Source organism: Cenococcum geophilum (assembly GCF_001692895.1).
Source record: "Cenococcum geophilum 1.58 unplaced genomic scaffold K441scaffold_37, whole genome shotgun sequence".
NCBI classification, from domain to species: domain Eukaryota; kingdom Fungi; phylum Ascomycota; class Dothideomycetes; order Gloniales; family Gloniaceae; genus Cenococcum; species Cenococcum geophilum.
Window position 1 is genome coordinate 122,714 of NW_027137595.1, and position 24,456 is coordinate 147,169.

General features: G+C 49.1%; 8 protein-coding genes across 8 annotated transcripts; 4 read left to right on the forward strand and 4 right to left on the reverse strand.

The window, feature by feature from the left end:
* Positions 1–1,401: 1,401 nt before the first annotated feature.
* On the forward strand, positions 1,402–2,680 carry K441DRAFT_460179 (uncharacterized protein; the record flags this gene model as incomplete). Its single annotated transcript, XM_067641766.1, has 3 exons — positions 1,402–1,926; positions 1,979–2,104; positions 2,186–2,680. Coding segments are annotated over 3 exons (1,146 nt in total), but the record flags the coding sequence as incomplete, so codon positions are not given.
* Positions 2,681–2,897: 217 nt separating this feature from the next.
* K441DRAFT_197825 (ankyrin) lies at positions 2,898–6,505 on the reverse strand. Its single transcript, XM_067640465.1, has 3 exons — positions 6,363–6,505; positions 5,726–6,313; positions 2,898–5,672 (listed from the first exon to the last, which is right to left on the reverse strand). Coding segments are annotated over exons 1-3 (3,180 nt in total). The 5' UTR covers positions 6,365–6,505; the 3' UTR covers positions 2,898–3,082.
* Positions 6,506–6,789: 284 nt separating this feature from the next.
* Positions 6,790–8,261, reverse strand: K441DRAFT_664127 (phospholipase, patatin family protein). The gene is made up of 3 exons (XM_067649301.1): positions 8,068–8,261; positions 7,545–7,781; positions 6,790–7,455 (listed from the first exon to the last, which is right to left on the reverse strand). The coding sequence occupies exons 1-3, from the start codon at positions 8,226–8,228 to the stop codon at positions 6,849–6,851; spliced, it is 1,005 nt and encodes a 334-aa protein (XP_067501146.1). The 5' UTR covers positions 8,229–8,261; the 3' UTR covers positions 6,790–6,848.
* A 726-nt stretch (positions 8,262–8,987) lies between these two features.
* K441DRAFT_664129 (COPII component protein) lies at positions 8,988–11,842 on the forward strand. Its single transcript, XM_067649302.1, has 4 exons — positions 8,988–9,198; positions 9,245–10,891; positions 10,946–11,515; positions 11,582–11,842. The coding sequence occupies exons 1-4, from the start codon at positions 9,001–9,003 to the stop codon at positions 11,591–11,593; spliced, it is 2,427 nt and encodes an 808-aa protein (XP_067501147.1). The 5' UTR covers positions 8,988–9,000; the 3' UTR covers positions 11,594–11,842.
* Positions 11,843–12,936: 1,094 nt separating this feature from the next.
* K441DRAFT_450160 (uncharacterized protein) lies at positions 12,937–13,104 on the reverse strand (the record flags this gene model as incomplete). The annotated part of the gene is made up of 1 exon (XM_067641689.1): positions 12,937–13,104. A coding segment is annotated over one exon (168 nt), but the record flags the coding sequence as incomplete, so codon positions are not given.
* A 5,922-nt stretch (positions 13,105–19,026) lies between these two features.
* K441DRAFT_688688 (uncharacterized protein) lies at positions 19,027–21,327 on the forward strand (the record flags this gene model as incomplete). The annotated part of the gene is made up of 2 exons (XM_067652220.1): positions 19,027–19,514; positions 19,569–21,327. The coding sequence occupies 2 exons, from the start codon at positions 19,027–19,029 to the stop codon at positions 21,325–21,327; spliced, it is 2,247 nt and encodes a 748-aa protein (XP_067501149.1).
* Positions 21,328–21,926: 599 nt separating this feature from the next.
* Positions 21,927–22,804, forward strand: K441DRAFT_198009 (uncharacterized protein). The gene has a single exon (XM_067640466.1). The coding sequence runs from the start codon at positions 22,113–22,115 to the stop codon at positions 22,614–22,616; it is 504 nt and encodes a 167-aa protein (XP_067501150.1). The 5' UTR covers positions 21,927–22,112; the 3' UTR covers positions 22,617–22,804.
* Positions 22,805–23,883: 1,079 nt separating this feature from the next.
* Positions 23,884–24,384, reverse strand: K441DRAFT_679380 (uncharacterized protein; the record flags this gene model as incomplete). Its single annotated transcript, XM_067651256.1, has 1 exon — positions 23,884–24,384. One exon carries the CDS (start codon positions 24,382–24,384, stop codon positions 23,884–23,886), a length of 501 nt encoding a protein of 166 aa, XP_067501151.1.
* Between the last annotated feature and the right edge of the window lie 72 nt (positions 24,385–24,456).

Below are 24,456 nucleotides of genomic sequence, written 5' to 3' on the forward strand. Positions count from 1 at the left end.
AAGGCTTGCTTTCGAGGGAACGACCGCGTCGATAGATATGACGGACAGCAAGTTTGCTATCATGCGCCTCCGGACCTAGTCAGACCAAGAAAATGCTTTTTCCTGTGTTTTCTTGGTCGATGCAAATCGCGTCGACCCAGATCAACGGGGAGTCTGTGTACATGACCTCTGTGAGAGTCTGCAAGGCAGGCTTTAGCAGATGGGACAGCAGAGGGATATGCGAAAACATGCATACGTCTTGAAGCTCACTGCGACCACTATCTCGAATTTTTATAATCGTACGCAAAGCCAGCCAGGTTATTACGTATAAATATTTCGTGTCTATCAATAGAGATTGCGTGGTTCGAGACTTCAGTTCCCCATTCGTATAAAAGTGCAATGAACAGAGTATCTCCTTCTAAGGGGCAAATGTGGAATTTGCATTGACGGACACCATTCACGGGAGGGGAAAGCTCTATCAATCTGATCAGCCTGTTGTTGGGGTTTGATGCTGATGCTTGATGCAATGCTGAAGATGCCATGTATGTGCCGCGTTTGATCCTTGCGCACAGCGCATGCGCATTGCGAGGTGATAGGGAGAAGAGAGGTCAAGTTGTGTCATCGGATCCACTTTGTATGCGCGTGCTTGGTTGATTTCCTTGCGGCTGTGAGGGTGCAAGCGCCAAGGAGGTGACGGAGAGGAACTATAAGATTCGTTAGTTGAGAGGCTCAGAAATGAAAGACTAGGATAGAGACACAAAGTAGCCTATATCTTCAATAAGGAAAACCCGTGTACCAAGGCAGAATTAAGTTTCATAACCTTTATATGACGCCAACCTGCAACGCAATTGAGATTTCGCGGTGGCCGAGGTACTATGTTGCGATACAGCATATGGTGTTAGGATTCCGACGTGGAAGTCGGAAGAGTTGAAGCCGATTATCTTGGCATAACTATTTGTTCTCGTTTGACAATGACATCACCGATGGAGTCCGGCGCTTCAGTAAGGGACATCGCATCCAGTCAACACGCTGGTCGCTGCAAACCTCAAACAACCATTCCCCTTCTTCCGAACTGCAGCTACAGAGCGCCAACTGTTTCAAACATTCTAGGTATGTTCTCGCATCTGTAAATCCTTCGGCTCTAGCAATAACCAAATTTGCGCAACCGCTGGCCATGACCTTACACGACCTCAAACGCGAGGCTCCGAGCGCTCGGATAGTGGTGCTAACAATAGCATTACCAGAACACATATAACCTCGATACCTCTGTGGAATATTTTCACAATGTAAGCTGGCCTTCATTCTCAATTCCACTGTCTTCAGTATTTTCCTTTTACTGTCCTGCATTTACCTGTTGTTGTCAAATCCATTGCATCCTTCGGGGTCACTTCTTGCATTTCGTTGTTTTGGATATCGCCTCTAATGGCCATCTTTGCCTATCCACCTCCCCCACCACCACCTCCACCTCCATACTCAGGCTCTCCTCCTTCTCGTACACCATCTCGATCACGCTCGCTTACCATCATGCCTACTCGAACTAGGAACCGCTCCCTCTCGGTCCGCTCCAAGAAGGAGCCTAGCAATGGTGGCATATCCGAGAAATCAGTGCCTAAGCACCGCTTTACCATGGCCTCGCTACGTGGGATGCAGCAGCCCGATATCTCTAAAAAGCTGTACAAACTCATCAAGACCGAGAATCATGCCATTAGTGCGTACGAAACCGCTGGTCGCGAACGTGCAGCTATTGCTTCGCAATTGTCAGAGTGGGGCGAGGCCACCAGCGATGATGCTGTCTCAGAGATATCAGATAAACTTGGAGTGTTGCTAGCGGAAATTGCAGAGCAGGAAGACTTGTTCGCACAGAACTTAGAAGACTCTCGGGGTGTTTTGAAGCAAATCAGGAATACTGAGAGCTCGGTGCAGCCGAGCAGGGACCATAAGGCGAAGGTATGCGTAGCCGAGTAGTTGGATGGAAGGATGAGTGCTGATAGTTTAAAAGGTGTCGGATGAGATCCAAAAACTTAAGTACAAGGAACCACAGAGCGCTAAGATTGTGCAACTGGAGCAGGAACTTGTCCGCGCAGAAGCACAGAGCTTAGTCGCGGAGGCACAACTCACCAACATCGTAAGTTTCCTCACCCAAATCTCCATTCCCCTTATTTCTCTTCCACTCTCGATCCTCTTCAACTAACACTCACTCTTTTAGACCCGCCAAAAATTCAAAGAAGCCTACGACATCCACTTTGCCGCGACAATTGAGCGTGCCGAAAAGCAAATCATCCTCGCAAAACAAGCCCGTCGTCTCCTCAACCTTCTCGACGACACTCCAATCGTGCCCGGCGACACTCACCCACCCTTTGAGAACGTCGAGGCCGCTCGCCAAGTCCTTAATGATGCCGAAGACGAACTCCGCGCCTGGCATCCGGCCGTTGAGCCCATTCACACCTCTGCCGGAAACCTTGGCGCAGGAGCAATGCCTGGCGGCGTCATACCTGGCGTGGGAACTGGTACAGCATACGGAAGTGAAGTTGGGACCGAGCATGCCTTGCAGGATACGCATCCTGCTTACAGAGAGAAAGCCGCCAGGAGCCGAAGCACCAGTGGATCGAGGAGAATAACGAGCGGAAGCACGGTGAACACGGTTGCTTCGCCTGTCGCAACAGAGACACAGGGGCCTCCGTACCCGGTTAGTGAGGTTGAGAGAAGGGAGGCGGCGCAAGTAGCTGCGTTTTAATCTGAGCGAGTCTTGCGGCGTAGTTCTAACGATTCTGAATGATTCTCCGTGTGAAATTCTCGTTTCGTTATTGGGTCTGAGACTCCGACGTTTTTTGCATTATTGGATTCGGGACGATGGGAAGTAACATGTTGTATTATTACCGGGGTGGAGATGTTCATTGCTGTCTTTGTATCCCTTCTCCTACGGATCTATGAGCGGGCTAATGGGGTTATGATGGAATTCACTTATTTCATTAGGCTTTTTGAATTGATTCGTATTGTGGAGCTGCTCCACTAGGCATGACAGTTCGGCTGATTGTTCGTGGTTCTTAAGCTGAACTGTAGCTTTCGCCCACGTCCCCTCTTCCTATTTCATCTTTGGCCGTTTCTAGTACTCCCTCCTACCAATACGCGTGAAACGCATGTCTCTACTTTCCCAATGGATATCCCCAAAAGTGTCTGAAGTCTTACAAGCACAGATCGCTGCGGATTCAAATCCGCTGCTTACTCCTTCCATCTCCCGAAAACGGTCCAGAATTTCAATATCCGTCAGCAATCCTGGGCGCTCTTGCGTCATGAAATAATGATGGCTCTTAGTCGTCCCCGGCCATAGGGATTCCCCGAAAAGCAATGTGAATCCGAAATGCTCCACGGTGAAATCGATGTCAACGCTGACGAAGTTTGGATTACGAAACGGCGGGGTTGGTTTAGAGCTAGGTGGGAGATAGAACAGTTTGTCATGCCACAATGCATATCCACTATGGCTATCTAGCCGATCATTCCCGTGAAGCCACGAAAAGCCAGGTTGATACTTCCGAATGCTCTCGGCGCGGTTCAACGTCAGATAGTATTGCCTATCATGGTATCGAGCGCCTGTAATCCACGCCGAAGGCTCGTGAAGAATCATAGCGACCCATGTAACGTCTAAACGTATATGCATAGATGCGTATCCACCAGCGCGGGAAAGGGTCCTCGGGGGATAACTAGCTAAGATTCTTGACGTCACCCCAGATACCAAAAGCTCGCTAATATCATGAAAATCTTGTTGAACAGCCAGATTTAATGCTTTAATGATCCACCGCACTGAAACTACCGGGTTCTCACTGGGTTCGTCACCGATGGAAAATGTTTCGTATTCCATTAATTGAGGCACGATATTAGTAGACCCACTAGCAGCAGCTAGCATCAAAAGTGTCCAACCTTCGCTCCGGTTTTCGGGGTTTCGCGTTAACTTGCCAACCGAGACACCTGCCTCAAGCAGGGCTTTTGAGGCGGTTGCATTTTTTGTGCGAATTGCGTGCTCGAGTGCTGACATTCCCGGAAGTAACCTGTCCATGTCTAGGTCGGAAGGGATGGAAGTTAAAGACATATCAATGCTGATATTTTCGGAATTCAGCAATCGGAGAATGTCTGACGCCCCAGCTACCGAGGCCAGCCAGATCAGTTTCATCTTGCCAGGTTCGCTTAGCCACTTGCTGACTAGATTCTCTTCTATATTGCTGAATTCAAAGAACGTCCTTGCCATTTGATAGTCTCCTCGTTGCACTGCGTAATGAATAGGCGTGAGTTCTGATCTGTCAGCTGCACACATGGCCTTGAAGATTGATAGCGTTTCCGACTCAACGGAATTCAGGCAACCCAACACGACGTCATAATGTCCTTTTAAAGCCGCGATGTGCAAAAGATTCTGACCGCTAGAGTCTAATACGGAATATGGATGAGCAGCTATGGTATAGCTATAACTAGCTTTTTGGATGAGGAATAACATGGCGTTGGTATTGCCGCCGCTTGCTGCATGATGGAGAATCGTGCGACTGGCGTTATCCGCGTAGAAATCACACGCTAAATGCCTCCGGAGCAGCACTGACCAAATGTCTTCATTACCACCTTCTGCTGCATGATGGAACGCATCGCATCCTTCGTCATCCCTTTTGCCTGGGTCACATACTTGTAGCAGTAGCTCCATTACTTGCATGTTTCCGCTCTGAACACAGACATGCAATGGATACAGACCACCGTGATTGAAAAGCGGAATGTTGAAGAAGTCCAGGCTGGGGTGCTTTGATTTGCACCTTTCTATGACGAGCTGAAGGAGAGGGATATGCTGATTCACTACTGCCCATCCGAAAAGGCCGAAGAGATGAGCTTCTCGAGACCGCCCATTACCAATTGGTCTCCATGGGTGGAGCTGCCATGCCTCATTAGGTTTTAGAGCCAGATCCCGAAGGTGATTCCAGAAGGGAGATTTCTCGGAAATCCCTTGAGTAAGTAACGCCCAGTTATGTTTGGAGTATTGAAAAAAAAATCGTTTGTGAATAAGTGGATCTGGCGGAGGCTGGCGCCGGGGAAGGGCTAGCGGTGTGGGCTGCGTTTTAGCTTTAGGGATGAGCCTACGAAGAAGACCTGGGACCATTGCAACCAGGACATTGGGGACTTCTAATCTGGGAGCGGCACTTCCCTGGTAATTTGGAGCGTTTGATGAGTTTTGTACATGTAAGTCAAGGTTGTGTGAGGCTATGTGAGCAATGCAGAGCTCGCCTAGTTCTAGCTCGGCTTCTTTGTACTTGAAGCTGGATAACAGTTGGCCCTCCGATTGGCGTGTCTCATTGAAAAGGAATTGGCGCACCGAATGATGAGCTGGTAGAATACAGCTGGTTAACTCATCTAGAACGACAAGATTTGAGCAGCTGCGAATAACAAAGGAACTTGTCGGAATCTTAGTTAGGTCTAATTTCCCAGAGACGGGGTTAACGGCAAGCGCCTCTTTCATCTGCTCAATATGCATGGGGCGTAGTGCCGCACATGTCCACGTAAGGATCTTATGTGCGTATACCCGTCTGCTGCTGGCAATTCTATCAACACATCGCCGATATGTCTCATCTAGGTCTCGAGGGAGATGGGCAAGGGCCATCGTAATGTCATGATCGTTGAAACATTCCTCCCAGAGAGTATCCAGCTGAAGCCTAACCCACAGGAACCTATAATTAAATTAGCGAGGAAAACGTTTTCAGTTGCAGAGGCCAGCCCTTACATTCCTCCAGCTTTGGCGAGCAATTCATGTTTCACACTTTGTAGTAGGGAGGGAGATTCTGTCAGCGGCCTCTCCAGCATCTTTGCGTCTATTCTCTTGTTGATAAAGGCCATGATATCTCCCTTGGTATCTTCCTCAGAGATCCATATTCGGGTGGATTGCGGGAGTCGCTCCATTACTCCGACCTCATCCCGACTAGAGATGAGAATTTTGTTTCCTGGTTTTTCTAGAAGACGAGCAAGGACATTCAAGGCCCTGGTCACTTCATCTGGTTCACATTCATCCAGACCATCTACAAGATAGAATACACCTGAAATCATCGAACTCAACGGCAGGAGAACTTCTCGGCTTAATTCTTCGACATCTGGTGGCCTCTCCTTTGGACCGTAGAAGAGTTTTATTTTACGAACTACGTGAGCAGGACAAGGTCTATTGATAGAACTAAGATATCCTAGGAGTTGCTTGACGTAGCTTTCCAGGAGATCCATTGCTTTTAGCTGGCTACGGATTGAGGAGTCGTAGAAGAAATGGATGGCTGGGGATCCCGTGGTTGTCGACATTTCCACCGCGGCTTCGACCACAGTTGTCCTACTCATGAGTCAAGATGAAAATCTATCAAAAATAACTCATGACTTACATAACGATAGATTTGCCGCATCCAACTGAAAGGAGAGTACGGTCAGTACGAATTGGCTAGTTGGTGGACAGCTACATTCACAGACCAATGCCGCAAAGCCACAAACATGCGCTACCTGTTTCTTCTAGCCAGTTATTGAAGTCCGGATTCGCTAGTATCCACGTTGCGGTCCCTTCGCATCTTTGGTAAGTTCGAAAAGCTTTGGCTCTCTCCGGATCGTAAGTGGAGAGCTCGCTGAAAATATCGTACGGGTCTAAACGGATGCATAAGCGGTCTTAACACTCTATGAAGAGTGAAGTAGTAGATGGCATAGATACCAGTACAGGACAATTGCCACTCTTTTTTGTTTGCGAGCGCGACAAACACAGATGCGTCATAAGAGGGCAGCTCAGGCAAACGATCAATTGCTTTACAAGCTATATAAAAAGCGCCCGTCAGACAAGAACTTGGAGCAGAGAGTATCTGAAACGTTTGGGAGCGATGAAACTAGGCAAAGTTCGACGCACAAATTCTCTCAGCAAGTGCTTTTGCACACATCTTAACGCGCTTGTGGGCTGTTTCCGTCGATAGATAGTGATCAGTCATATCTACGATTGTGTTTTTCTCAGATGTTTCTTCTAGCCCAATATCCGCGAGACCGTTGGGGATATTAAAACGGAAGTACCTCCCCTCATCATCGAGATTCGAATGCTCTTGGTGAAACAGCTCGGCTGTTGTCTCCGTCTCTGTCGCAATGCTAAGAAGTGATTTGCCAAGGTCAATGATGCCTTTGCCAAATTTCTTGAGCGAGGGAATTCCGGTGCCAATTGAGATTATACATCTTATGTTTTCCTCAAGGGGCTCAGTTGACCAAATTTCCTTAGCTTCGGTCCAGAGTTGCCGAATGGGGTTATTTGCACCTGTTCCGCCATCAGTAAACAGTCTATTCTCCGGGCCGATAGCAATTGGATCGAAGAATGATGAAGCCGCTGAGGTTGCTCTGGCAGCTTCCCAGATCTTCGTCACTCGATATAGACTCGAGGAGCCACGAGGGGGAGGATAGCTCCGGAGAAGTGTCGTCGTGCTGGTCCCGCCGCTTGTGCAACACACGAAGCTGACAAAGAAATAAGTTAGGGACTTGGGATGGTCTAATACTACCAAACGATACAAGGTGTAAAATGAATAGCCCTAGTTGCTACTCACACTTTGCAGAAAGCGTTGGGTTCCTTAAGAAGTGAATCTTCCCCAAAGCCTTGTTGAACAAGAACGTCTTTAATAGATGTAGCTAGCTCATCACTATCAAAACGCTCGTGGGTCCGACCGGTTAATCCCACAGCAAAATGTCGTTTTTTCTTGAAAACACGATCGGAAAGCGCGATATACGCTTCAATGCATTGGTCAACATCCATGCGGAGACGACCAAGCATAATGGCCAACAGCCTGCTTAGGATTAGCCTTGTTTGTGGTAATTGATACGTATTAAAGGATGTTTTAACATGTAAATGAAATATCGAATGCCCTGGAACTACATCTAACTAATGTGGAGACCATAGAAACAGTTCCAATTCGTTAGAACTTATTGAAGAATAGTATCTGAGTGTACCTGCCAAATTAATAACGGTGCCAGCTGAGAAATGGAAGTTACATCTGAGTTCTAAAATAGAGCTGCGAGATCCGGTTCTAGTGCCCAGATGTTGCTGGAATATAACCACCTGAAAGTTCTTACCCGCCAGTGCTTGTTCCACCAATCATGTCGAAGTAATCGCATGGTTTTGGCGGATCATCGGGGTTGACGGTTTCCATAAGTTTCTGAAGGATATAAAGCGACGACAATCCGCGCACACCTCCTCCATCAAGGCAGAGAAGGTTGAGTTCTCGCCCTGGCATGGCGTTGGTCTACAGCAGGATGCCAAATCCGCCACTACACGCGATATGATTCCTTATAGAGTTCGAGGAGACCTCCCCAGATGAGGTCGCATTCGTAATCGCACAAAATCTCGTCTAGGGAGCTTAAAGATAGAACAAGGCTGTCGATGGTGATCATTTAGACGCTTAAGATCTTCATAGGAACTAATCATACTCCATGTCTTCCGGTAGACACGAAGTGGAGTAGACTGCCGTCAATGGGATGAAGGCTAAAAATTCTGAAGAGAAGGCTGACATAAGGTCGGCGACTGCGGTCCTCCACTTCAGCCACCCAACTGATGATAGGCAAACATCCCCTCCATGTTTCGTGCTCCGAGTGCCAAGGAATTCGCATCATCTGTTGATCCGTGGCCTCTTCGAATCCAAGTCCCTTTGGACAGGTGGAACTTTAACCAGGCAGTTGTGTCCGCTTGCTTTGCTGATATAGATTCCGCTATCTCGAATCCCGCACTTATCGACCTGCATTCCACCATCCACCTCCGAGTTTCAACCCACAATTCTCCTCCTCGCCATACCTGTTCACCGCCGCATCCAGCAACTAGGCCATTCAACAGCACTATAGACTCGATCTCACGTATTCTATAAGAATAAGGGAGCCGTCAAGATGGAACACGATGGGGGTTCAGCGGCGCACAAGAAAAAGCGTGCATACGCTGCTCAAGCGTATGACTTTGGTGCAAATGCGGGATTAGCAGCGGGGGCAGCTCAACCAGCAGCTATACCAGCGGTAGGAATGCCTCAGTCGCCGCAGGAACCATTGGCAGCGCAGTTTGGACAGATGAACCTGGGGCCGCAACCAGTGCAGCAAGCTCCCCAGATGCAGCCACCTCCGCAGAATCTTAATCAACTCTATCCAACGGATCTCGTTACACAGCCTTTTAATGTCATGGAACTCGACCTTCCACCCCCACAAATCAATCTACCCCCGAATGTATGTATAGGAATTCCTATAGCTGAACCATCACTGACCCGCACAGACGAGCGCCACACCATCGCCTTATGCAAATTGCCCTCCGAAATATGTCCGATCGACACTAAACACGGCCCCGACTACACATTCATTATTGAAGAAATCTCGACTCCCATTTGCCCTCGTCATTCAGCCCTATACGTCTCTGCACGATGCAGAAGATCCAGTACCAGTTGTGCCCGACCAGGTCATTTCAAGATGTCGGCGCTGTCGGGCATACATCAACCCTTTCGTTACCTTTCTCGATCACGGGCATAGATGGAGGTGTAACATGTGCAATCTGACAAATGATGTTCCGCAGGCATTTGATTGGGATTCAGCAGCTCAAAAGAGCGTAGACAGATGGCAGAGACCGGAACTCAACCATGCCGTGTGTGAGTTTGTAGCTCCTCAAGAGTACATGGTTCGTCCGCCACAACCTCTAGTCTACCTCTTCCTCTTTGATGTCAGTTATGCCGCCGTTACGAACGGACTTTTAGCGACTAGTGCTCGGTGCATTTTGGAAAGTTTGGATAGGATACCCAACGCGGATCGGAGAACACGGGTAGGATTCATGGCTGTGGACTCAAGTTTGCATTACTTTTCCATCTCGCGGGATGGAAGCGAAAGTAACGAACCTAGCATGCTTGTTGTCAGCGATCTCGATGAGCCATTCCTACCAACACCCACAGACCTTCTCGTAAACCTCTCGGAGTGTCGGGCAAACGTAGAAAACTTCCTTGAAAAACTTCAATCAATGTTCCAGGACACTCAAAATGCTGCCTCTGCCATGGGCTCGGCTCTCCGAGCTGGCCACAAACTCATATCACCCGTAGGCGGTAAGATTACCGTTCTCACTGCATCATTACCAAATGTTGGATATGGCAAGCTTGAAATGAGGGAAGACAAAAAGATGCTCGGGACAAGCAAGGAAGGAGGTCTACTACAGACTGCGAATAGCTTTTACAAGAGTTTTGCCGTGGAATGCTCGAAGAATCAAGTATCCATTGACATGTTCCTTTTCTCCTCCCAGTACCAGGATGTAGCTACTCTCAGCAACCTTCCGAGGTACACTGGTGGCCAAACGTATTTCTACCCAGGATGGAATGCGGCGAGAAGTGAAGATGCCATCAAATTTGCTAGGGAGTTCAGTGACTACCTTTCTGCCGAAATAGGCCTTGAGGCGGTGCTGCGAGTAAGAGCTACGACAGGTCTACGGATGAGCACGTTTTACGGCAATTTCTTTAACCGAAGTTCGGATCTTTGCGCTTTCCCAGCGTTCCCACGCGACCAAAGCTACGTTGTAGAAGTTGCCATTGATGAGACCATCACAAAACCTTATGTATGCATGCAGGCTGCGGTTCTTCACACAACTTGCAATGGAGAAAGGCGGATAAGAGTCTTGACTTTGGCACTACCGACTACGGAAACTTTGGCAAACATATATGCATCAGCGGATCAAGCCGCGATTACCGTGTACTTCAGCCATAAGGCTGTTGAAAGAGCACTGGGTAGTGGACTAGAAGCCGCTCGGGATGCGTTACAAGCTAAGGTCATTGAGATACTCCAAACATATCGGAAAGAATTGGCAGGGGGAAATATGGGAGGCGGCGGTTTACAGTTGCCTCATAATCTGAGGGCTTTGCCAGTCTTATTCCTCGGCTTGATTAAGAACGTAAGTTGCGGTTCTTGATCAATATTAAACAAGGCGTGTACTGATATGACCTAGGTTGGCCTCCGAAAATCAGCCCAGATACCTTCTGATTTACGCTCTGCGGCGCTCTGCCTCCTCTCCACTCTGCCATTACCTCTGATGATCCAATATATATACCCGAAGTTCTTCTCACTGCACGACATGCCGGATAATTCAGGTGTACCTGACCCAGCTACTGGCGAAATCATTCTCCCCCCCCCCTGCAACCTTTCCTCTGAACGCGTCGTACCGTACGGATTATATTTGATTGATGACGGGGTAAACCAGTTCATTTGGGTCGGTCGCGATGCGGTCCCCGCACTTCTGCTGGATGTCTTCGGCGTGGAAGACCGAACCGCAATCAAGCAAGGCAAGACAAGTATGCCAGTGCTTGAGAACGAATTCAACGAACGTGTACGGGGGGTTATTGAAAAGAGTAAAGACCATCGGGCCAAAGGGGTTGGCAGCATCATCGTTCCAACACTCTACGTGATAAAAGAGGATGGCGATCCAAGCTTGAAGCTGTGGGCGCAGACATTGCTGGTAGAGGACCGAGCAGACCAAGGAGTCAGCTTGCAGCAATGGATGGGCATGTTGAGAGAGAAAGTGAGTCCAGCCCCTCCTCCCTTGATCCTCTCTACTTGGCCCGATTAGTCGCTAAACGAGATACAGGTCGTGCAATAGAGATTTAATGTAGCCGAATAATGGCGCCTATAAAAAGAGGTTAGAGTAGGTGAGGATCTTTGTTGGTAGGTTTTCGTTCGCACCAACATTTGGTAGTGGGTGGTGAACGATGTTATGTAGCACAACGTATTCAACAACCTAAAGGGTTCCCATTGATGTGGAATGAGTGCGTGTTGTCATTGCAATCCCTTGCAAGCAGCGTGGCTTTTAGATGCAGTGATCCGTAGCGCGCTCTGCTGGTGTCACGTAGGCTGAAGATCTTGCTCTCGACTGAAAGAGTAATGCCGTGGGTGACGGAACGGCCCGTGCATGAAGTTTGTTGTTTCTCGAAGATTGATCTGGATTCGGGATGTAGAAACGATTAGTAATGTTTGGGGCGTAGTAGCAGGGGCAGATGCAGGCCACTTTGTGGGATGCGGTGTTGTGCAGCATGCTCTTCTGGTGCCACGATGGCTCGCAGGCAATGCAACGTCCAGCAACTGATGTTTGCTTATTTCCGAACACTGGTCTGGACTCTTATTCGAGACTCTGCAATGACAAGGGGGGACGCGAGGTATGTAATTAAAAAAGCTTGGCACTGAGCTGGCATCTGGCGCAGTATCCCTTCGGCTGGTAGATTTGGTTCTACGGTTATCGATAAGAGCCAGCCAATAGAATCAATAGGATCAAGGCCCCGTAACCATACGGTCCAACTATCGTAATATGACACCAGTTCGGCTCGCACAAATACAGGAACAACCGCTCCAGCTGCGACCCCATCTCGATAGTGAATTGGCTCATACAACAATGCAGAATGGCTCCTAAATGTACCTTGAATGAAAATAAAGGTCACTAGGTATCTCATAAGGCGCCACCTTCGTTTGTGCAATGTGCGGTTCTAAAGATCCACGCGCGTTAGGATTCTAGAGTTCATCGTGTTCGGTGAATTTGGGCTCAATCTTGCAGGTGGGATAGTTAGCCTAGATCTAAGAGCACGTACTGTGCCGATCACAGGTATGACGCCGGGGTGCTTGCGCAGCAGTGCTTTTCCTGCGGGCATAGCACTCTAGGATGAACATTGAAGAGAATAGATCGGAAAAGGTAAGGCAGACTAGTTCGAAGCGGTGAGCTAGTGGGGAGATCTAATATTCCTCTGGCGGAGGTGTTTTTGAAGCTGATAATGCGTTGTGCCAGAGGGTGTTCAGCTTGTGCGCTTGCCGGATACCATCAAATGTTAAACAGGCGTCAGCCTATCAAATAGGTCATTGTGTCGTTACCATCTAAGCGGGCCCAGTGAGACTGACGACGAAATATGTAAGGAACTGCGCAGGAATATGTAACAATGGTAGAGGATCGGCATACCCCCAATCCTCTCCACAAACAGCCGCCTCCATGACATTAACTATGATAGCTTGGCCCGTGTCGGCAAGATAGATTACCTTATAGCGGACTTTACCTGAATCAAGTTGGGGTAGATGAGATAGGAAACAGTTGAACAGCTGCCATTGAGATTTCTGACGCTCAGGGCCGAATTACGGGTCGTATCATACAATAGGTCGCCTAGACTAGGGAAGGCAGTCTAGAGCGTCTTTAGTGTGGAAACGAAGGCAAAAGGTTCAAATGGGAAGCTTACTATCCCAAACCCCGAACCCACAGTTTCTCCGTCATGTTGAAAATAGCCTGTGGTCGCTGTGTATTCGTAATGAGGGCTTCGACCTTTCCTACAGGGACAAGGCGTAACTATTGAAAAAATTAATACAACGATTCCGTCGATGCAGGTATGTGACCTACGAACAGTTACAATGGTTTGTTAAACATTTTCCTCAGATCTAGACGTTCTCAAGTGGACTAAGAAAAATAACTTGAGAAGAAAGAAGAAATAAGAAGTTGTGTGTAGTAAACTTTTTGATGTTTTCCTTAGGTCTGGAAAGGTTGGTTTTAATCCAATCCACTGCTAAGATGGAGATATCGCACGTGTATCTAAAGCTCATGTAAACCAGCCTTGGCCACAGATCACATAAAATGTATACATACGATTACATACCAGCTTGGCGAGGTGCATGCTGCTTAACTACACAGCTGAAAGCTGTAATACTCGTGGCACCCACTAGTAAGCAGCGCTTACTAGTGGTCCCGGGCTCAATGCAACAACCGAGCTCAATGCAACTTTTATATTTGTATGGCGTCTCATACAAAATCAACCTTTTTCCAAGTTGAATAACTCAACAACAACGCTATAATAAATTATTAAATATATATACTTCTTTTTTTTATACCTAAATAAGTATAAAGAAACTTAATTTTAATATTAATTTTCTATTTTATAGAAGTTTTAGTATTTACTGGCCTTAAATAAAATATAATAATAAAAAGTATAGAAATACAATAAATACAATAAATATCAGCTTTAAATAAGTTATATTATTGATTTTTAAAGGATTATATATAAGCCTTTAAATTCTTATATAATTTCTATGTAGTATTGTTAAGTTATTCAACTTGGAAAAAGGTCGATTTTGTATGAGACGCCATACAAATATAAAAGTTGCATTGAGCTCGGTTGTTGCATTGAGCCCGGGACCACTAGTACGCTATGCGATCCGACCCTAGACGCTAAACCCTATAAGGCAGCCTTGTGAAACAGCCGCTAAGAAGAAAACAAGATCCGGCTCTCCCCCTGAGCGGCAACCTCTGCCGTGAACGATGAATACCCCCGCTCGAGATTGGATATCTGTCGTTGAGGTAACTTTAACAGACGCTAGCCCCATTACCTCACACTATCTTCGCTGCCACGAGCTCGAGCATGCATGAACCGGAGGGGCTTGGGATGAAGAGAACAGCTATTCGGACGACGTCAATCTCGGCCCTTGCAGAGAGATCAGTTCGAGCCAGAGTGGTCCCGATGGCAGTATTCAATACAGATCCGCCTTGCTACTCTCAATGACCAGTCCGAGCATAGAGCATTATCCTGTACGTAGGGCCCGTACATCCGCAATGTACCTCGAATGCAAATAACTTGTGGACTGAAAATGGCCAATCATCTGCAACAAAAAGCCAATACCGGTAGCGTAGAATTTGTTTCGCTGCCTAACCCATTCTAGCCACAGCCCAGCGCTCTAAGATGCCAGATAGACTTCATTGTATCAATCAGAATGACGTTGCTGAGCGAGGTCATCAGGTTAGTTTAATGGCTGACACACACCGCAGGACCCGCCGGGTTTTGGCGTGGCTGAGCCAAAAAGACTAATGTACAGGGCCAGCATGCGAAATATCGAACGCCTTGAGTAAAATCTCCAGGGAACAGCTACGTACAATAGACCCACACAACCTTGAGAACGAAGAAGTTGTTGCGCTCTCGGACGCCTACCACCAATTGATGTACTAGAAAGCGCTATCCCCTCTCTTCGAAGAAATGGATTTGCTCGAATTTGGGTGGCAGAGGAATTTCTCCTGGTCAGGGAGATCACTGTGCTTTGTAGCCAACATATGTTGACTTGGAGTGCAATGACGATGGCAGCTGACTCTCCAGTTTCATCAGCATAAACAAGGGTTTTCAACGGCTCTGTATTCTACGACTAGGAAATTCATCCATCACATTTTGCCGCTCAGTCAAAGCTCATGGCAACAAGGAGAAATATGAAAAATTTCAGTGATAACCTACTATATAATCTCGAAGGTCTCGAAGAATTTATTCTTTGCTAGGAATCTTCCAGGAAATCACGAAAGCCGATGCTACCAGCGTACCCTTGCATTCGGACTACAGCCGAAAGACGGCTGGAGTATATCTTAATACAGCTATCGGATTCTTGGAGAGTCTGACCGAATTTTCATCATACCTATGCTGAAGGAGTTGATTTTCCATCTATCCCCGACCTACCATCTTGCGTATCAGACTAGTCCGTCCGAAACGTTGTTGACCTCGGAATTAGGATACAGGCGGTTTACTGCGTCCAACTAGCTGGTTCGCCAAATAAAGTGCGGCGGGACGAAGGATCGTTAGAGCTTGAAGCTGCGGAGCTCGACATAGTCGTGTAGGTTGGGAGTCGAGGAATGAAATCGATGGGAGCGGGACTTCTTCCACGCTGGCTGAACGTAATTATGAATTTTCCCGAATCTTATGACACTGGACAAGGCCAATTAGAAGTTTCTGGAGAGCGCCGATCACAGACACAGCTGGTTCGCCTACCGAGCACCCAACACCTGTGAGCATGGAGTCCGCCTTCCACAGCTGGTATCTTGAACCTGCTGCGTCAGCTATCATCCCAGACAATCAAGCCGACGAGCGGCCGTCCGAAGTCAAATCTGTCTTCTTCGCGCTGATTGGGCAACATACTTCTTCTAACGGTATCCCTCCTACGACTGAGGTTCTAACATATCAAGAACAGCTTCCAATTAAAAACAACCTGGAGAAAGAGAAGGTCAAGTGAGAGGCCGCTTCCTACGATGTCTCCTTTTCACATGCGGTATTGCTCCAGATGTTTTGTGCTAGCCATGTTTATTGAGAGTTGGCTCGTAGTCAATGCAGAGTGGAGACAGCATTTATATTGTGCCAGGCTTGCGAGTTCCACTGATTTTTCGAAAGGAATCTGGGCCAAGAGGGCAGAGGTCTATAAGGATCACATACCTACGGGGCTCCATGCGAGGCGAAGCTCTAGCGTCAAGATCACTAAATTCTCAAACGATTGAGGTAGAATGAAATGCATGGAGGGAAGGTTGTGATAGTGACTTAGACTGGATAATGCTCTACAGCGAGCTAGTCTGACGTTCCTAACTAGAGAGTCTCTCATGGGCCACTCGTGAACGCTCGCACCTATCAGACTACCTTCCTACAATACTAGGAAATTCTAGCAGGGCTGTTATGCGTTCGTACCTGACTTTGGTTCCAGAACACACCCCGCATTACTAAAGTGCAGAGTCATCCTAATAATGACAGTTCATCACGCCCGTTTCTCACGTTTGCGTCTGTTGCCTCAACGAATAGCCTTGTTGGGACAGGATAATCAGGCAATTGCGCAGTTTTCACGTCTTGCCGGGCTATTTCAGCGTATCATAACGGAATAGTGTTAGGAAGTTTCTGTAATGAAAAATTCTTGGCATGGAAAACTGTAATTTACGCCCAATAAATTCAATTCGCCCAACCTAAGCACCATACATTGATGAGTTCCTTCTAAGCGCGCTTTCCGGTCATAATACTGTATGGTGGAAGCCTGGAACGAATAGAATCGAGGATATCAGTAACAAATCCACCTTGGGCGTTAGGTGGCACTTTCAAATTTTGGCAACAGTCTTGTTGCTGAGAGTGCGTTAATAATTTTTCTTCATTCGGGAGGTACTTTTTCAAAGACACCTTAACCTGCAAACTGACCCCTAAATTTGGAGTTCGAGACTATTGACGTTGCTTGCGTTGGCGCTTGAATGGAGGCTCTTGGCGTGTGGAAGAGGATACCTTACCAAGCTGTAAGCAAGCAATGAGCGCCGCAAGGACCCAACATATACGTAGAGCGATGTTTTTTCCACGTCACTCTATCGAATAAGCATGCGCAGAGCGATGCATTATCCACGTCACTCTATCGAATAAGCATGAGATAATTTAGTGGACGTGTTTCTGAGCTCGAAAAACCGAGTGGTTTTCCTGTAACGAGACATGTGTGCAATGGCGCGATTTCATGTATGCGCTGGAGCTACACCTCCGCACCATAAAATCCGGATTATCGAGAAAAACCGGAAGGAAAAATGATACCCACCGCCTCCCTCAACCTGCAGCAAGAAACTCCGCCCTTGGCCATCTCCTGGAAGTTTTCGGGAGATAATCAGATGTGTTGACCGTTTTCCTCAAGCTCACAGCCATTGAACCGCGGGATGTCTAGCCTTTTCGCTTCAGCAAGGTACAGAGGTACATTCCAGTATGCGGATCACGTATGAGTGCACCCTGGCTCCCCTTGCAGCCGCGCCTGTCTTGCTTTTTAGCTCCCTGCAAGAAACGCCGGCAAAGCCGTGTCCGCCAATCAGCGGCTTTGAAGGCTGCCACCTTTGGGTTCTTGAGCGTGGGCGACTGCTCTGGCTTTTGCTGACGACTATACCTTACCGGCTTGGGCGTGGTAGGTCTGGCAGCCAGCCCCGCCGAAGTGGGCTCAACCATAGCAGGAGTCCTAGCATGTGAAACCAGGCGATGAAACTCGAGGTTTTCGTTGTCGACAGCGATGCGTGGTACGCCTCGTCAAGTGTTTGGGCTAGAGGCTCTTCCCGCGCAAGGGGAAGGCGCGGCTAGTGGTTATACTGGGTTATTATATTCCTGAAGATTAAGGGCAGATATTGCTATTAATCTGACCCGCCGCCCCCGTGTGTGAGAGTTGCGGGTCCAGACATCTTTGCTCAGCGGCCCCGCCTGCATGTGCATCTTGGTATCCCCTGCCACTACGGCTTGCAGAAGAAGATTGCTGGGAACGGGCCTTAGGGATTTCTCATGCTTGCTGAGCGAGCATATCATCGTCCTCTAAGGCGTTAACGGGCGCTGTGATTGGCCCCTGGCAGCCTCAGGCGCCCTCAGCTCTTCTCTTGAACGAGCGCCTGGCTTGGCTGGCGTCTTCATCGCCAGTGGCACCGTGCGGTTTGAGGCAGCCAACAAGGACAGGATCTGCACGCAAGAGCCGGAACGCACACACTCGTCGCAAGGCGGATCGGACTCAACCCCAGCCTTCGCCAGCCCAGCCCCCAGGGCCGCACCCAAAGGACGCTAGGTACGAGGTGCTGCATCCTACCAACCCCTCGCATACGCTTGCACGCTTGCAACACGCAATTCGACCTCGACCTCCTCCAGGCGTATCTCCTCTGATCCTGTTCTTTTCGGCCACTCGGCGCTCTTGATTCTGGACTCGGCAAAGAGCCGCATCCTGCCTGTCCTTTCGCTCGTGCCTTTGTGCATCTGCAGCTGCAGCGTTCAGGATCTGCTTCAAGTGGCGGGGATCGCCCCTCCAGCACCCACCTTATCGCAGCATCACTGCCGTAAGACAAACTCCGAGTATCCGTTCTCTGCGGCTCACCACCACAACGCCAACATCTGCCATTTTTTGCCTGTTACGACTAACGAAGGGACGACTTTTGGTATTTTTATCCCCCTCCGCTGTAGCATTGCTGGCCGAGCGTACCATCGTTCGCATGTCGTTGCATCGACCCTCTCTCGACATTGTCAGCTGCGTCGTTTCAGCCTCGCCTGTTCCCCCCGCGACGAGTAGTCGGCTTCGAGAACTGTAGCGGAAGCGCTCCTGGTCGATATCTCGACTCGAGACCTCGACCAGCTTCCCAACGGAGACTCAGCCAGTTTGGCCTTGGAAACATTGCTGGCTGTCTTACAGATCAGCCCTTACGACACTTGGCGGTTTAGAGTCAGCCTCCACGCCTGAGCGAAGTCTTCTAACAACAACATAGCAAAGGCCTGGAATTTCGTCGCCTTCGTAATGTCTGGCTTCCAAGCCGTAAATACTACACTTACCGTCCCGGAGCCACCTCCCGGTCGGCTTGGGGAGGAGACCACTCCAACAACTCCTCGACCGAACAAGTTCTTCGTGGACCAAAGGTCTGTAGACGACCCTAGGGCTGAAGATGCTACGGCGAAAACACCAACACGAAATAGTTTTGCCGGCCTTGCAGCCCAGCGACCACTACCTTCTTCTCCGTTTACACCCTCGCGGGAGATTAGCAAAACTCCCAGCCGGAACGGTGCACTCAGCAGAGAGAATTCTCATCGGTCAACACAGTCTGTTGATTCACAAGATGTAGAGATGGGAGAGGAGGACGACGGTCACGACGGATCTGATAATGAGAGTGTGACAAGTGACACAAATAGGCCTTCGAAGAAGAAGAAAGGCCAAAGGTTTTTCTGCACAGAGTTCCCTCCCTGTCAGCTGAGTTTTACGAGGAGCGAACATCTAGCCAGGCACATCCGGTATGTCTTTTGGGATGCGCACACTATTCCAAGCTGTAACTGACTGTTTTACAGGAAACACACTGGAGAACGACCCTTCCAATGCCACTGCTCCCGCCGCTTTTCACGACTCGATAACCTACGGCAACATGCGCAAACGGTCCACGTCAACGAGGACATCCCAGGCGACTCACTGGCTGCTACTGGCACAAGATTTCAGAGACAGATACGAACCGATCGGGTCAGACCACCAAACAGCCGTTCTCGCGCAAATACATTAGGCAGTCAAGGTGGTCACAGCCGAGGACATAGCAGGAATCTGTCTGCTTCCAGTATTACCTCTACAACCTCCAGCGTCAGCGTTAGCGTGACTCAGCCACAAGATTCAAGGCGGCGCCCACCTCCTCTTGCAATGGCGAATGATGGCACTGCAAGAGCCAGAGTGTCTCTGGATACGTACAACCCCCCACTAATGGGCAGTCCAGGGCCGTCATACCAGACTTATGGGAATCAATCTCCAAGCGGCATTACGACACCGACTTCGGCCACATTCTCCGCTGGCACAGGTAGCCCCAGATTCCCATCTGGCCTGCAGTCGCCCATCTCCACTGTGCCACGATCTTTGCCATGGGGAAGCAGGACACCTGGACGGCGACTCTCGGTGCCATCAGGTGCCAACCCGTTCCAAGGACCTCAAGGATCTAGCACATTCCCACNGCCATATATTAGTCCTTTGCCGTCATCTACGTCGTCCATATTTTCTCAAAATAACAGTCTCTTCGCCAGTCCAACAAGTTCCATCTTCACTGAATCACGAAGAGACTCAAATGCGGCTGAGGCTGATTGGAGACGTCGCACCTGGCACCCCGGAACTTACACCAGCCTTGGTCCTCGGCCAGCTACGAGTGGTCTAAGTTATTATGAGACACCAGATGCTCCTCATCCATCATTTTCCTCTCAACCTGCTGCAAGTCAAACTACTCGACTCCCCGGTATTGAGAGTTTCGATCATGCGCCGCCCCCCCCATCACTCCCACGACGCCAACCAAGTCCCATGCAAATCGATGCGCCAAACCGTGCATCGGGATACTCTGCGCCCTTTGAGCAGTCCACTTCAAGACTAGATGATCGCCAGAATGTATCGTGGGACAGCACACTGCAGAAGGGACTGACCCGGCTAGATATCGCCAGCCCAACACCTCCACGAGATCAGCATGGATGGTCTCAATACCAAGGTAGTCAAGGACAGCAACCAGCAGCGAGACCAACTACTGCACCACATCCAAGTTACTACAGCCAGCAGCATTCCAATACGGTCACTCAGCAAGCACAGGCACCCGCAAGAGAGCCTGATCGACAGTCTTTAGAACAGCCAGTCACCCCACGGAAGAACAAGCGCCATGGGTGGTACAACGGCCCACTGCCTCTGACGCAGCAGCCGCAATCTGGACGAACAGTTCAGCGCACATCGCCTGAAGACTCAAGTAGTAGCGAAGGAGTGCCTACCCCCTCGACGTCCTCACTTGTTGAATACCATCCAGCCATCGTCCACAGCAATGGGTACATCGAAACGCACCCTCCGGGGGTTCCAGTTGACGAACAACAGAAGTCGAGCGTTCCTCAACCCATCGTAGACAGAAGCACAATGCCTTTCCAACCTTATCCCACCGCTGGTCCTCAGAGTTCCAGTTACCACATGCACGCCGGGCACGATAGGGGCCCGATGCATGGAGGCCAGCCGCAGCCGCCTAATGGCGCTAATGATATGAGAAGGCTCGAGGCGCTTGTGGCCGTTGCAACGGGAGAGCAGCAAGTAGTAGCCCCGAGGCAGTAAAAGCTTACCTCTACCTATACGACCACCAAACTTCAACCTCGCTCTACTATCTACTCTTCTCCGGGTCCTGCGATGGCGATTTTGCGCCAGATCAAGGCCGATCAACCTCACACCTTTCTGAAATCCGATATACGAAACGAAATGACGTTACGACTCACATCGCACGAAACGAATCTGCTTATGATTTAATTTTTCCTTTCCAGAGCTGACGAGAGGGAACCTTTGTCTCCCATCATCGGTGCGCATGTTTCCATGATACCCATGAGAGTAGGATGGATTTTTCTGTCGGACACTTGGGGAGTCCCGAATCTATTTGCTTTTGCGCGTACGCGCCCTGCGTGCATGCATGGTCTCACTTCCCTTTTTAGTGAGGTTTCTTTTTGCACTGTTAGCGGGCGCCAGAGGATTGTGTAGCTTCTTCGCTTGGACTCTGAATTGGATTTTTCTTTTGGTCAGGGCACGGAAGGTGGTAGGAACGCATAACGACGGGTTTCAGGCTTGGGAGATGGGGTTATTTTCTTACCTGTCGTTGCTGTCCCGCTTATTGCGCCTGTTACATGCGCGTCCGTCGTTTATCGTTATTTTCTCTTTGCTTGATCCCCCCAACCTTTTCCTTGCGTTCATTTTCAGGCAGTGGGCTTCGTTTGGAGACAATGAGTTGGCAAGAGATGGCGACAAGCGGTACTAATTAGGTAGTGGATCCCGAGCTATGTGCTATAACCTTTTTGATATAACTCTTTGAAATCCTCACTCCGATTCGACCCCCTGCTCTTTTCTCACTTGCCATGGTCGACTGTATTCGCGTCGTCTATCTGGGGTCTTCACACCGCTTATTGGCCTGCCTATCTAGTCGGTTTCGCTTTTGCCCGCGTATATCCCACGTCACTTACGAATGCAACCCACGAATCTGTCTTACATTCGCACACGAAACATCATGCCTGAAAATTAACCATGTAGTCCGGTCTGTCGCTCTTATGCAAGTCAACCCATTCTCTTGGACCTATTTGTCATTTGCCCCTTGTCTGAATCATTCATTACTGACAGGTCTCTACCGCCTAGTCATTTGGTCGGCTTTGTCCAGATTTGTGCGAGTTTATCACCTATGTCTTGTAGGCTTGGCTTGCGATTTTCCGCTTTCTGTTACCCCGAAAGCCTACCTTGATCTCATCGTTTCTTCATCGCATCACGAGCCTTTTTTTTTCCGACCCCTTCAATATTTCCACTGCAACCTATGCTGCAGATCCTTGTGCGGTCTAGTCGCCACGCTCTCTTTATTACATCTTCCTTGATTAGCTGCTTAGTTCGTATATGGCCTTACGTATTATCCTGGGTGCAAGCCGGGCTCCTCAACGGTGCTGCTAGGGTGTACTGGCGCTCCGAGCCCGCTACGATTTTCCTGCAGCTAGCAGGAGGGAGGTTCGGCTGGCCAGGAAAAGATTAACGCTTTCCTAGTTGACCCAAAACGGATAGATCCCATTGACAAGATTCGGGAAATGTGATGTTCAACGTTCCGCAAACACGATTGAGGTAACAAAAACATGTGCTAAGCTGTCATACAGACATTCACTTCTTTTCTTAACGCTGCCATGAAGGAAAAAACGATGAAGAGCCCCTGATAGTTAGCAATGGAGGCTCGGTGTGGAGACTTAGCCGTGAAAATATCCTGATGTATGAGGTCGATCTCGTACACCGTTTCCGCATCTCTGAAGTGACGGTTGGGGGACTCAGGGCTTTGGGAGGCCGCGATCAAGAATACCCGGTAGCGTGCTGTCTGCTGCTCCGGTACTCAAAGCAAAGCACATCAATTAATGAGAGGCGATTATTCACCCCAGAAGCTATAATTCCATAGTCCTGAAGCTAACTACGGAGACACTGATGAGACGGATATCCTGTAAAGCTGGGAGATTGCAGAAAAACCTATTTTACACAATATGTGCTTTCAGTTGCGTGATTGAAGAATGATAGGGGGTTGTAATAGAGGGCGCAGGCTTTTAGTATTATAGAAAAGGTAAGCTAAAGTACCTATGAGGAATAATGATGTGCAAAATTTCCGAGAGTTGATCAGTTTCGTTTTCAAATACTAATAATGTTGGATTTTAGGTGAGAGGCGTGTGCTCAGCATATATATACTCATAACGGTGAGCGCTATTGCTGCATTGTGTTACTTAAGAGCGCCGTGCCATATTGCCCAGTTTACTATTCAGTCCTGCTTCACTTAATGGAGGCGACGCGACTAAAAGGAGAGCCGGGAGGTTAAAAGAAATAGAAACTTACAGCGATGCTGCTTGTAAGTAACCGACATGCTTTTCCCATTTGCCACTAACGAAGACATCTGAGAGGGACCAATTTAATCCTTACCACGCAATTTGAGCATTAGACGAGTCTCCAAAGTACTTCAGAAACACACAGGAGGTTTTTCATAGTTCCTTAGCACCTTCAGCGCCACCCCACCCTTAAACGCCCGTCCCATCCCCAAACTTAAAAACCCAAGAACCCCCAAACCTCACCGCTCACCCCCCACATACACTAAAAAAATACCACACTCCCCACCACCCCTCACCCAGGAACGAAATGATGCAGCAAGGACCCCACACCCACAATAAAACCTACGACGACGACGACCACCACCACCACCACCACCGCAATAACAGCCCAACACCCGCCCTTCTCCGCTCTCACTCTCCTCGAGCCAGCCGGCGCGGTCGCCGGCGCCGGCAGCACGGCGTCCGCTCCACGATTGCCGAGAGCACTGACACGGTTGTTGATCATCATACACCTGGGCGTCTCCCAGCGCCCCGCACCGATGGCGATGACGGCGGCGTGGTGCGGTCTGCTGGGGGTTCTGGCTCGCGGGGGTGGGGTGAGGGGGGGGGATGGAGGGGTTGCGGTGTTGAGCTGGGGCGCTGGCGAAGCCGGGGAGGTGGGTGCGGCGACGGCGGCGGAGTAGCTGGGGGGCGGGTCCTGGGGGGAGTTGGGAGAGCCGGTTGAGTGGGTCTGATGGGGTTGGGGGGTGTGGACTACGGTTTCGGAACCCCGGTCAGGTTGAGGGAGTGCCATTGTTTGGTGTTGGTTGGTTTGGATGTTGTATATTGCTGGAAAAAAGGGTTTTTTTTTTCAGAAGTGAGAGTT